Here is a 13,909-nt window from a genome sequence, read left to right on the forward strand (position 1 = left end):
GTTAGCTGGTTTATGTATTTTACTTGGTAATCTTTTTGTTATCAGGTATGTAGAAGCAGGGATTACAGCAACAAGTCCCAGGCTAGAATGAGGCTTTTTTTTTTTAAACCATATCAAAGACTGTGTGGCCCAGGATTTTAGCGTATTAGGACAATTAATGTTAAATGATAACATTTTGATATGGCAATACAAAGGTATGGGTAGCTTTCTTATATCTCTGGTTATAAGCCTTGAACAAAGCTGTTGAGAGATGTTTTTCTGCAGTGGAATTATTTGAATAACATTAAGGGCAAGCAAGTAACATTTGAAGAAATTGGGATTTGGGAGATAATGCTGAGCCAGCCACGTATAGGAAGAGCCTTTGACATGTGGAAACAAAGGTTGCTGGAAATGGAAGAAACCCCTGACTCAGTGCCCAGATAGATTGTGAAGATGGATAAGGCAAAGGAAGGTCTTCCTCATTTCTCTCCATCTTAACCTTCCCTGCTTCCCCCCTCCTTCCTTTCTCTCCTTCCGCTGCCTCCTCCTGCCTCATTCACTACTCCCCCGCCCCTCCCCCACTTACTGCAACTACTTTGGAAGTCTTACTGTGTGCCTGGCACTGGACCGCATGTGTTTTAATAATGACATATAGAATTTAATAATTTCAGTAATATATGAGTTCTAATAATTCAATAATATCTGCACCATTATACATATCCAAAAACTGGAGCTTAGAATGATTAAGTCACTTGCCTAGAGTCGCCCAACAGACTAGTGGTAGAGTGGGGAGAGTAAACTAGGCAGGCTGACTCCACGGCTTCTGCTGCCTGTCCAGCGCATCATGAGCACACAGTTCTGTTAGCCATGAGCATACTGGTTATACCCATGTTGATGGTAGAGAATGCACAGAATGAACCACAGAGCAGTGAAGTGATTCGCTCAAGGTCACACATCGGTCAGTGGCAACAGAATATATCCTGCTCTCTCCCTCCCTGGAGCTCCTCTCTCCAGCGCCAGCTTGCTGAATATAAGAAGAATTAGTACATTAACTTCTAGAAACATGTAACTTCCTGACTGGGTTCCAGGTTCTGAATCCTCACATTACTTGAATTGATTTTCAGTTTTAAGTAGAACTGTTAAGTACTGCCAAAAGTGATGCCAAAGAATCTATTTGAGGCTAATATTTGTTACCTAATGGACAGCAGATAGAAGCCTATGACAATATTACATTTCTTCTTCTCTTACCTAATCAAAAAATAAAACAAAGCCAAAAGTTTACCATCAGGCAGAATTTTAATTTTAAGCCATTATAGGGGATTCCAATGAATCAGTGTTTGCCCTGATGAAACAGAAGGTAAACCATTCTGGGGTGCCTGGGTGGCTCAGTCACTTAAGTGTTCCATTGGATCAGGTCATGATCTCATGGTTCTTGAATCTGACCTCACATTGGGCTCAAGGCTGATAGCTCAAAGCCTGGAGCCTGCTTCAGAATCTGTGTCTCCTCTCTCTGGCCCTTCCCAACTCCCTCCCTCTCTCTCTCTCTCTCAAAAATAAATAAAAATTTTAAAAATTAAAATATTTACAAAAATAAGGTAAACCATTCTTTCCTCAGGGCCTGAGGAAATAATCACTCTAGGTAGTGATTATCCATTTTAGAAGTTCACCTTGGGCTGGAGCTGCTGGCCTAGTGTGGAGGAGAGAGATGACGACTCCTACTTCATCAGGGCAATCACTGAGTCACTGGAATCCCACACAAAGGCTTGGGCGAGAGAGACCATGACTCCAAATCTTCAGTCTGTGGAAAGAATGTCTTCATGGCGGCTGCCTGTCAGCGCTGGCCAGCACTCTGCCACTTTTGGGTGCGAGGCTGGGCTCACGAATCTTCTTCGACACCCCGCCAGCTTTAGAAGGAAAATGACATCAGACAGTCATCCCACAACCTTTCTACCTCCTTTACCTCCTTTTTTCATTTCACCTTGGTGAAACCTATCTATAGTCTTTTCAAGTCTCAGCTTAAGCTTTAACAAACAGATTTGTTTCCCACTCAATACCCCAAAGCCATGAATACTCTTACCATTCAGGAAAGTTCCCCAGGCTTTGTCTGCTGCTCCTTAATCATCTGTATTCTTCTCGGCCTGGTATTATTTGTGTGTCTGTCTTATTGTGCCCATTAGAACCTAAGATTTTTAAAAGTAAAGAGGAGTCTTGTTTATCTTTGCTTTCCACACAGCTCCTGGGACAATGTTTCTTTGGGGCTTGGGACTCCATGCATAGTGGTATTCTAGAATTTTCAGGCAGATAAACGCCATGTGATAACAAAGATTTGGAACGATGAGAATAACTACACACATCCTTTTTTTAATAATGACTATCTGGACACTGACATGTTCTGGCAGCAATTCATATTTTAGTTTATGGCTTTAGTTTACTCCAGGAAAGAGAAAACATCTGAGCCAGAGGTTGACAAACTATGGCCTGTGGGCTGAATCTGGCCCTCTGCCTGTTCTCCTATGGCCAATGAAATAAGAAAAGTTTGTACATCTTTAAGTGATTAGGGTAGAAAAGTAAGAACAATATTTATGACACAGTAAGATTATGTTAAATTTAAAATTATTTGGAATTCAAATATCACTGTGCATGAATAAAGGTTTACTGGAGGACAGCCATACCCATTTGTCTGTGTGCTGTCTATGGCTGTTTTGCACCAAAACAGCAGTTAGCAGTTGAGTAGTGACCACAGAGGCCGTACATCTCACAAAACCTGAAATATTTACCATCGGACCCTTTGTAGAAAAAGTGTGCCAGCCCCTATTTTGAGTTCTTCTCAGAAATGTCTTCCACAGTGTGGAAATGGATGAGGGTGCCCATTTTGACAAAGGGAAAATTGGATGAAGGCACAGAATATCTCAAGGACAAGAAACTTGGAAACAAGAGGAGGCAGAGGCCTGTGTGGAGAAGCCCCATCTCCTGGGCCTGGGATACATATATGCCAAACATCTCCACAGAGAGAGTGTTTCAGTCTGAATTACACCTGGCTTCCCATAGCAGGTGGACATGCCAGAGGGCTGACCTCAGGTATTTTATACAAGCTTTCTGGTCTCCACTAAGGACTCTTTATGGTTCTTTTGAAGAAATTATAGACTAGAAAGGGTGAGATTAGGAGACTACCAATCATTCCTGATCATTCTATGTACCAAGGGTAACTAACACCTATAGGAAGATCTAAAGGACTCTTTATCGCCAGGTTATCTCTGAGTCGACTGTGTGTGTGTGTGTGTGTGTGTGTGTGTGTGTGTGTTTGTGTGGTTTTGTGTGTGTGTGGGGAATCTATTTTGAGTGTGTGTGGTCTCTGTGGGTCTCTTTGGAAGAAACCCATTTTGGATGAATGCCAGTTAATTATGTGGGGATCATTAAACATTTGGAATATTCAAATAAATATACATCAGTTAGAACTTAGTGAAAGCCAGCTCAGGTCCTTGGAGAGTTGTGATTACAGTTTTTTGTTTAGAAATCTGACATTTTCATGTGTTTCTCTTATTTTCTTATTACAGGGTAATGCCCTGTACTTCAAATCAGCCAGAAATGTTACAGTGAACATTCTCAATGACCAGACTAAAGTGCTAACTCAGCTGATAACAGGTAAGACAATAAAGAACTCAGTAGTGCCTGGTTCACACTAAGGACTCAGAAAATATTAGAACCAAAGATTGCATGAAATATCACATAAAGTAAAGAAAGAACTGTCTGCTAAGACATATTCCATTGAGGAGAAAGAGAAAGCATGTGTTCCATGATTCTACTAACGGGTAGAGTCTCATCATATGCACACATTTAACTTATGCAAATCCAACAATACTTGCTTAGAGGGGCAATAAACTATTTTTCATGTAACATGGCCCCTAAACATAAGCCAGCTGCTTCATCTGGTGCTCAGCAACAGAAAAGCTCTCTGCTCCGATGCTGGAGGAAAAACTGGCTGTGTTGGATTAATTGAGAGAGAGCACAATATACAAAAAAACCATGCACACATACTTTATGGGGCGTAAAAGGGATTTTTAAAGTTAATTTGAATCCATGCCATGTTCGTGATACGTGCTGACTTTGAGCCTTACCCAAGTGCAAAATGCCAACGTGCTACCACTGATTATGTTTGTGTCATTCCTTTCAATGTAGCAGATCTGCTCCTAACAGTTGTGGAAAGCACCCACTGGGCTTTAAGCTGTGTATTCCTAAAATTTAAACAAAGATTGGTTATCCACTATAATGATTATAATGATAAACGTGGGCTTTATGGTCATGGTAATGTGTTGAGTGGTATGACCAATGCCCCCAGTGTAGGTTATGAGCCACAGTAAACAGGACCCATTATGCACCCAACAGTGGATGGGGAAAAGGGGTATGTGTCTGAATGGCATAGCTATACTTCCAGAGAGAAAAATGCCATTTGTTTGGCTTCAGGGCTGAGAGAGAAGTATACAGATGGACATTTTGAGGAGCCAGTTGCCCGAATGCCCTGAAACATAAACTGTGACTCAAACATCTGGAGCCCCACTAATAAACATGCCACAGGGAAACAGGTGCTCTGTGCCCAAAGCCTTGCTGGGGAGAGTGTCTCTGTCCCCTACAGGAGCACCACATCCAATGTCTGGAGATTCACAACCAATGGGTGAATTGGACCATCCACCAAAGCTGGAAGGAATTGCCGCACAGCAGAGCCCATAATCCATAAACATGTTGTTCCAGTGTGTGACTGGATTGTCGGCCTTGCTTATATAACATCTGGCATGCAGTCAGAATGCTAAATAATTAAATAAACAGCTTCAGTAAGCAATGATTTAAGCAGCATGTGTGAAAATTGCCTCCAGGAGGGAAATAAATCCAACCTCCTGTTCCTGATTTCTCTGTTCAAAAGGAACCTATTTAGCCTGTTGATCATTGGCCATTTATTTACCATGGGAGATTTGGTTTACTGGAGAGATTTTGTTTTGATAAAGCTGGAAGTGCCCAAATGACTATTCTTCAGTCAGTGTCTCTTCCCCTCCCTCTCCCTCCCAACCTTCTCCTTTCCCTTCTTTCCCCCTAATTCCTCTCCTTTCCTCCCCTTCCTCTCCCAACCTCTGTCTCCTGTTCCCCACCCTCCCTTTCCATCCTTCTCCCCTGTCTCCCTTCTCTCTCCTTACCCTTTCTCTTCTTTCTTTCTACCCCTGTCTTTCCCTCCCCTTCTGCCTCCTCCATCTCTCCATTCTCTCCCTCCCTTTTTCTCTCCTGTTTGCTCTTCTCTCCCTCCTTCCTTGTCTTCTGTCTTCCCATGTTCCCTGCCAAAGTTAGGCCCTCCTGGGAGCTGAAACACCTATCCAGAGCTCTCAGAGCAAGGCATGGCTTAGCTCATGTTATAATGAGATGGGCAAAAAGCCACTCTAACACCAGCTGGCAGGAACCTTCCAAGATGATCCCTAGAAAGGATGATAGATGTATTTGAATATAATTCTGAGTACGTATACATATGCACATTCACCCTTAAAGTTTTCCTTCAGGCTTCTCCTTTTACATTTAAGAACAGGGTAGAAAGCGCAGAGCCGTTCCAGGAGACAGGATCTTTTAAAGCCTCTTATACTTGCTGATATACTTACCCAAGAGCAAGTGACTGCTCTCTTCCAAGTAGCCAGGTTCGCTAAAGCAGTTCTGAAGATCAAGAATTCTCCTGCTTACCTCAAAAGATCTCAAAAGTGCAGAAGAAATTCCAATGTTAGCCATTCAGGTAAATTTTTCATGGGAAAGAGAGCTTTAAGTGCTAGTTAAGTTCCCAGGCGAAGCTGTAAAAGCACATCTGGCCATCCCTGCTGCTGATTTAGTGTCCTCTCAGTGGTGGCCTGAACAGCAAGCCCCATGGCCTGCAAGGAGGAAGGTTGTAGGCAAGTCTTCCACAGAGTGGGGAACAGTCTCCACATCAAGAGAACTGAGGATAGGGATTAGGCAGGATGGCCCCTTTCCGGCTCCCAGATCTGTGGCATTGGCGTGACTGGGAGACCGCTGGTGTGTCCTGATGGGTTCCAGTTCTTCCTGTGTAGAAGATCCAGAAAGGAAGTACTTGACATATACTACCATGCCCTGAAGGAGATTAACTGAAGAGTCGTTTCAGGTTACAAATAATGATTTTTTCCCATCCCAGAGTGGGTTCCCTGATGGACCTCCTGAGCAGTCTCCAGACCTGTTTCCCATTTTCATTTCCCTCCAGGACTTTTTTTTTTTTTTTTTTTTTTTTTGAGATTTCAGCCGCATCCAGGACATTTGGCAGCCCTAGGTAAAATCAACAAAAGGACAAGCCATCTGCACCACTGAGCCAGTAGTTGCTCTGTGGGGTTTTGGCTAAAACTTCGAACTACAGAGCTTTATATGTGCAAATGGTTCTGGCCCTTGGTAAATTCCTTTTTGTGTTCTGAGAAGCCCTGAAAAGCAAGATAACTTAATTGTGTTTCAAGTTATCTGATTGTTTCAGTGTTTTTGGGACATTCTCTTGTATGTTTCACAAGCCAGTCATAAGTTCAAAGCGAACTTGCTTTACACAGGCAGTTGTTTTCGACTCCTCCAGGGCCATAGCTCATGAAATCGCCCAGATCCTTTGGAGGCAAAGGCCAAGCAATTTTGTCCCCTAGTCATAACCCCGTTTTGCCATTGACTAAATCCAGAGTGTCAAACTGTACTCATCCATGCCTATCCCAAGCTCATTCATTCACTTATTAACACTTCTTCACCTCTTGATCCCCAGCACCCCCGCTAAAGGGTTTGACCAGAGAGTCTTTGGTATGACCAAGAAGATAGCTGCGCTTTAGCCCTCCAAGAATCACCTAATTCAAAGCCCTCACTGTCCGTCCCATTTCTTCAGGATTGTTCCCTGGTCCTTATCTATAGCTTTCGACTTCTCCTGTCCCTGTCCTCCAAAAGTTACCCTCCTCACTGCTCCTCCGGTGTTGACTCCAGCCATCTTCTCCTCTCCAGACAAACACACATCCCTTTTCTTCTATGGAACAATTCAGAGATCTTGGTTGCAGACGCAGAGCTACCATTAGCTGACCTCATGACCTTGAGAGAGCCCTTAGCTCTGCTGCTGCCTAGTTTCACCTATAGCATGAGGGCAGTTGGAGAAGATAATGCCTTGGTCCCATGCCATTTAGAAAGTCTCTGCTGTGTCTGCTATTTTAATTTCTTACTCATTCAGGAGCTTTTCCAATGTCCTTCTTTTTGTCAGAGGGCTGGTATAGATGTACTACTGGGAGATCAGGGCTGCCACATTGGCAGGATTATGTGAATGAGGCAAGTGCACTAAGAGGTGATTGTCATTAATTATTTTCAATGTGTTGGGACCATTGCATTAGAAACGTGGGGATGGGTCATGATCACAATGATGATAGTCATGAGAGCCGTCCCACTCAATTTCACAGCACTTTGCCACCTACAGAGTTCTCTTTATAAACATAGTATAATTTGATCCTTTTAATCTTTCTATAAGGTAATAGAATAAGATGGTGATAGTACAATTCTACAGATGCAGAAAATGAGGTTCAGAAAGACCAGAGGATTTTCCCCAAGTCACATTACCAGAAAACGAGAAATTTGGGACATAATTCTTGTGTTCTGATTCTTAGGCTAATAGTCTTGTCTATGAGGAAGACAGTCCTAGATGTCCCGGAGTAGGTCTGACACTATAAGCCAAGCCTCTACGTTCTTCTGTTTGAACATAATCCATTTCGCAGAACATTAGCACCAGACAAGGCAGTGTGGTGCTCATGAAGGATCAAGACAAAACAGAAAACAACGACAACTCTAATCATGTCTGAAAACAGATAAAAACGGAAGCACCTATCCAAACCACCAAAGTGATTGAACTTCCTTCAATCCTGGTTAATATCAGGGACATCTGTTTTTAATCCATTTCAGTTTCAGCATTGCTCTGATCTTCTCCACTTCTAGATAAGATTTCTTAGCATGCCAATTGTAAAATTACTCCCACTCCCTGCCAGCACTTAATCCAGAGCAAAGCCTTGCTTCCTTAAACCCAGCCCCAAAATAACTTAACATAAAACCAAATACTATAATAAGGTCTTTCTTACTGAGATATTCTGAGTGGTTGCCCCGGTGTGTTCTCTGTCACAACAATGAATAATAAATTCAACTTGTTCACCTACACGTGGTGTGTACCCAGAAGCCATTGAGGGCCCTTTCATTATTGCTTTTTATAGTTAAATGACACTGTCCTGAAAAATAACTTGAAACAGAAAAGCTCGATCAGAATCCCCTGAGCAGTTTTCGAAAAATATAAGATTTCTATACTCTATCCTCAATTTTTTTCTTTATGAATTTCTGGACCAAAAGATAAATTCTTTTTGATCTGAGCAAGGCTCAGTGAAGATGATTACACCCCCAGGTTGTTCTGATGCATTTCTGCAGACCAAATTTTGAGAGCCACCTGAACTTGAGATATCCAGGTAGCTCTAGCTCAGATAAACTGAAATGCCTCCTGTTTGTTTTTTTAAGGAATTCTAACGCATTGGTTTCTTTTTTGTTTTCCATGGTACCCAAAACTCTGCAGTTTTCTGATTTAGTAATAAATACTTAAACTTCTATTTGGGTCCATCAGAAGATGCCACTACAATAGTCCCCCTTCACAGATGGCATCTGTTGCTATATGATAAATCCTCCTAAAATTTATTTTTTATTGAATTAAATTCTAGCATAAAAGATTCAACAACCTTCTGGCAATTAACTGCAATATATTATAGCCTTTTCTGCCAGGAAATGATCTATACACTGAGGAAATAGACTTGTCTGGTATCAAATACAGCCACTGGTTTAAGGGTACCGATTGAGACAGACTTCAACTGAATTTAAAGGCACCCTTTCCAAGAGTTAGAGCTGGCCAAAGACATTCCGATTACTTCAAGAGGTGGTGAGCTTTCTATGCCTTGATACTTTCAAATCAAAATCCACAAGTATTTGACAGTAATTTGGTGGTTAGCTAAGGGAAATCTCACTCAAACATTAATTTGAAGGGATATGAGAGTCTTTAAAATCAGCCTGAGAGCACATAATTAAAAGCAATTGACAAGACATGGCCAGAGTCACAAGACTAATTTTCATGGTTGGCTTGTGAAAAACAATCCACTTATATTAAAGTCCAACACACTCTCATCAGATGTATGTGTCCTGTGTAATGCTCTTTGTAATTGAATGCAATGAGACTAGTGTATCTCTCTCTCTCTCTCTCGCTCTCTCTCTCTGTCTCTTTCCCCCTCCTAGGTCCAAAAGCCGTAGAAGCTTATGGCAAAAAGTTTGAAGTAAAGACTGTTTCTGGAAAATTGCTCTTTTCTGCAGATAACAATGAAGTGGTGGTAGGAGCTGAGAGATTAAGAGTTTTAGGTAAGGAAACTTTAATCATTTAATTGATTTGATACTAATGTATATATTTTAAAGGGAAAAGGGAAGTGTTGCCTTGTAGAGAGATTTAGGCCAATTACCTGGATTCTCTTAAAGCAAGGTAGATGAGCCCTCCCACCCCCTACCTCAGAACTTGGTACCCCAGTGAAAATTTCTCAAGTCACGAGTTTTTGTGGCATGACAACCCACACTGAGCTTCAGGTGGGGAAGTGTGTTCCTGCCAACAAATATGGTAGAGCATATCCTCTCCTCACAGACTGGCAGTCTTGACAGAAGTGGTCAACACCTACTTACATGATACAGAGAGTCCTAATCTGGGTTATAAATTAAGAATCACCTAGGGAACTTCTGAAAAGTTCAGGTTCATAGATCCGCCTGTGACTTGCTGAATTAGATGTTTGGGTGGAAAGACCCAAGAATTCATTTGTGAAAACATTTGCAGGAATATCTATGGTGCCACTGTTGGAATCACTGGATTTGAGCACACCACAAATTAGTCTTCTGTAGCTACATAGTGAAACGGTCTAGTATGGTGGTTTCCGAGGACTGGTGCTAGAGCTTATCTGTCTCTTATCCCTGCTCTGTCACCAATTAGTTGTGTGACTTTGGACAAAGTATTGGCATCACTGAGCTGGTTTTCCTTCCTGCTCAGTAAAGCTACGAACATCTACCATCTAAAGTTGTGCTTGGGGCTCAATGAGTTCAAGTATTTTGAATTCAGCATGCTTCACATTAAAGCACTGTATTGCTACCTCCTCAAATTTGTCCCAATTTCAGATAAGTACACTAAGGCTTAAAACAGTAAAGAAAATGTCCTAAGATCGAGCTACCACTTTGAAATCCTTACCCATGGTCTCCAGACTCAGTGCACCTAAATGCACATAAATATGTTCCAAGACCTTGGCCAACCCTTAGAATTAATGGTTTTCTCTATTATTTGTAGAAATAGCACTTTCCACATGAGTTCTAGCTTTTAGGGGGTGGCGGAGGAAACAAACACAAAACCTCAGGCTCTCCTTTTGTTAATACTTAGCTATACCAGCTATAAAATAACCGCCCAGGGGGAAGAGTGATGATATCTCATGCTAACATCATTTTGTACAAATGGAGTTTGGTACTTCCCATTAGTTCTTCAGCACTTTGTGGGTCACCTCACTTCTTTCAAATATGAATCTGCAAAGATTCAGGATAATTTTAGATGCCCACATACTTTGGTTTCATCTTCCTGTGCAAAACTCTGTGATGGTACCATTTAAGAATGTTCCCCTTCCCCATCCTACTGTTAAGTAGAACTAGAGATTATTGTAATTTTTGGTCATTTGAAGGCAGGTGGATATTTTGTTGTGTTGTCATTGCTTATGCTTGTGATATTTTACTTAGAAAACAATTTAGGACAAGATCTGCCTCTCTCCATCATTAGGAAGATTTGCTTTTTCATGTTAAAATGTAGAAAGGAAGTATCATAATAAATACCACTGCTGCTATCAATGCGAAAAAGATTAGGAAATGACCACCCCACAAATCTCGCATCAACCTACTCAGTGAAATGAGCCTAGTGTGTTGCAGAAATGAGCTTCCTGTCAGCTGGGATTCAGCCATATGGTGTGGAACGCGAAGTTTAGGCAATTTCATTTTCAGCTTAATGAGAAGTTTGTCTTTTTGAGTCATCAGACTGAGCAAGCTCTCAGGAGCTTTGAATCTGCATGCGTATTTCATGGTGGAGTCTAATGTAGCTGGATTTGAATCCTTGCTGAAACATTTAGGATCAGAGCGACCTTACCCAAGGCTGTTTTTCTCCCTAAGATTTAATTTCCACAAATAAAAAAAAAGAGAGTGGAGGGACGCCTGGATGGTTCAGTCAGTTAAGTGTCCGACTTTGGCTCAAGTCATGATCTCAGAGTTCTTGAGTTCAACTCCCACACAGACTCTGTGCTGAGAGCCCAAAGCCTGGAGCCTGCTTCAGATTCTGTCTCTGGCTGTCTCTTCTCCTCCCCGGCTCATGCTCTCTCTCTTTCTCATAAATAAACATTTAAAAATAAATTTAAAACAGAGTGGAATAAAATAAAGACTAGAAGGATAAATGAATATAATAAGAAACATATGCAAATAAATCAGTTATTTCTACTGATAGTTGAGTAGAAATAGCAATAGAAAATAATAAGGAATAAGCCTAAAAAGATCATGCCTCCTGAATATAGAAACTTAACTCTGTTGTATAAATTCTTCTCTGGATAATCCCACCCACCTTCCAGTTTTTAGGACAGTGACTTCCTCAAGCACACTCAGAGGACCCTGAATACTTTGACAAAGGGACTAGAAGCCCTGCCTCACACAGAATACTTATCCCAGGAGAGATATGGCGGCTATCATTGTACGCAGATTGTAATTGCTGATGCACATCTTTCCTGAGGAAAAGAGAGAAGGCAAGAGCCACATAGACAGGTGGCTGAGATCATAGGTTTTATAGTTTACACTGGCCAGTAATCCTGGTTTCTATCATTCATCAGCTGAGGCCTTATGATGTCACTTCACCTTTCTAGGCATCCTCCTCTGTGACATAGCATCCTAATGCTAGGCTGTCATGGTATTTGGGAGAACAGGATGGTACAGTGTTTGTCGGGTGAATAGCACAGTGGGTGGCACATGGTAAACCCTCAGTATGTGCGAACCATCATGTTGGTGATGATTTCAGTTGGTCCACTTGGATTTCAGGGGACGCATCACATTCTAAAATTATGCAGCCCTCTCTGTTCATGAAAGAAGATAGTCAAAGAAATTGGCAGAGAAATTCTAGAAGTATCCATTTTTCAGTTAAGTTTGGACTAGTGGATTTCCTGGACATAGGAAGGGCCAGAATAGAAAGAGCCTTTAAGCGCTAAGAAGTACTCCACTCCCCACTTGACCCAAGTGCACATGAGGCTAATCTAACTAGCATGTGTATTCTCGAGTTGGATTTAAGTGATGGAGAGGTTGGAGGCCTGGGCTGGATTGCCACATTTGCAGAGTCTCTTCCTCTACTCACAAAGACAGTGATTCTGAAAGCGTGGGTCCCTGAATCAGAAGCATCAGCTATAGTGTACTTGTTAGGCTTGCAGATTCTCAAGCCGCACTCAGACCTACTGAACCAGAAACTCAGGAGTGGGGCCTGGCAAGCCTTCCAGGTGGCTCTGACGCATGCTGAAGTTCTAGAACCATGACCTAAGACATTCCCAACTTTGCCATCACTTTGAGTTTAGACTCAGCTTTGATCACTTTTCTCCAGAAAAACCACAATATGGATATAACTAACACATGTTAAGGTCTGTGCAAAATACCAAGCTAATTATCATGAATAAACACATTTGCTTCTCACAACAATCTTCAAAGAAGGCACTGGCTTATCACCTTGATGTGCAGAGGAACAAACTGAGACACAGAGTGATGTAAAACTTGCCCAAAATTCCACATAGAGAAACTGAGGGAGTCAGGATCCGAATCTAAACAGTCTTCCCACTACACGTGTGACTTCTATCCCAATAGTCTGCACCTTCTCTGAGCGCCATAGCACACTGGCACCACAAGGAGAGGGAAGGAAAACCAGGCAATTCTTTTCCTATTATTCATCCCTCTTTGGCTTCTGGATAGTCTGCTGTTCCCACCATTCTCCCAGGTCTCTGACTTTTCCTCTGCTTCCCTCACTGACCCTTCTTTCATCTGGTAAGTAGCATGGACTCACACTTGGCATCAGGTATAGACTCCCTCCAAGCTCAGTCCTGGTTCCCTCTTTTCACATTTCTGTGGGAAATCCCACGCTTCTATATGGCTTCAACATTTGCTTCTTTTCAGATGACCCTTTCAGTCAGTATTCGCTTTGAACTGCCTTCTCAATTCTAAATCCATATTCCCAGCAGTTAGCCTGCATTTTTCTGCAGAAAGGTCTTTCTAGCACTTCTCCTTCTGTAGCTGAACTTGGGTGTCCTCCAACAAACTCCCTGACCCTCCAGAGCCCACTTCCCTAATTCTGCCGATAGGGGCTGTTGATCTCCTAGATTAGGAGTCTCCTGGTTTCCTGATCTTCTAGTCCCTATGAAGGTACCAGGCCCTGTCTCTCTTTATATGGTCATGATATCTTTGTCACCCTTGGGTTTTCCATACTGCAAAGTTATCTCTTTAGGCTTGACATGGGAGAATTCAGGATTGTAGTCAAGCCCGTCTGCTTAATTACCAAAAAGGTGTAAGTCAGTGTGCATGATAAGGCATGATATTATTCAGTTTTAATTACAGAATAAAGTTATTAAATGCTGGATAGGAATAGTCTTTAAAAAGCACCAAGAAAATAGGCAGCATAAAAGCCAGTGCATCTAAGAGGCATCTTCTTGGAGACACGAGGGAAAAATAATTTTGATTTTCATTAATGACCAATTTCATTGAACAATGAATCGGACATTCTAACATTTATAAACAAAGCATAATTATAAAGTGTTATTCTAATTGTTAATTAGGTCTGTACTCTAGA

General features: G+C 41.8%; 1 protein-coding gene across 1 annotated transcript in view; it reads left to right on the forward strand.

Annotated features, from left to right (window-relative positions):
• The window catches only part of SGCD (sarcoglycan delta), a 375,126-nt gene that overhangs the window by 234,107 nt on the left and 127,110 nt on the right, over positions 1-13,909 (forward strand). The window contains exons 4-5 of the mRNA XM_077780729.1: positions 3,534-3,621; positions 9,277-9,396. Of these exons, the coding sequence (XP_077636855.1) occupies positions 3,534-3,621; positions 9,277-9,396 (208 nt within the window). The remainder of the gene's footprint in view (positions 1-3,533; positions 3,622-9,276; positions 9,397-13,909) is intronic.

This window comes from Crocuta crocuta, unplaced genomic scaffold, assembly GCF_008692635.1.
Source record: "Crocuta crocuta isolate KB4526 unplaced genomic scaffold, BGI_CrCroc_1.0 scaffold343, whole genome shotgun sequence".
Taxonomy (NCBI): Eukaryota; Metazoa; Chordata; class Mammalia; order Carnivora; family Hyaenidae; genus Crocuta; species Crocuta crocuta.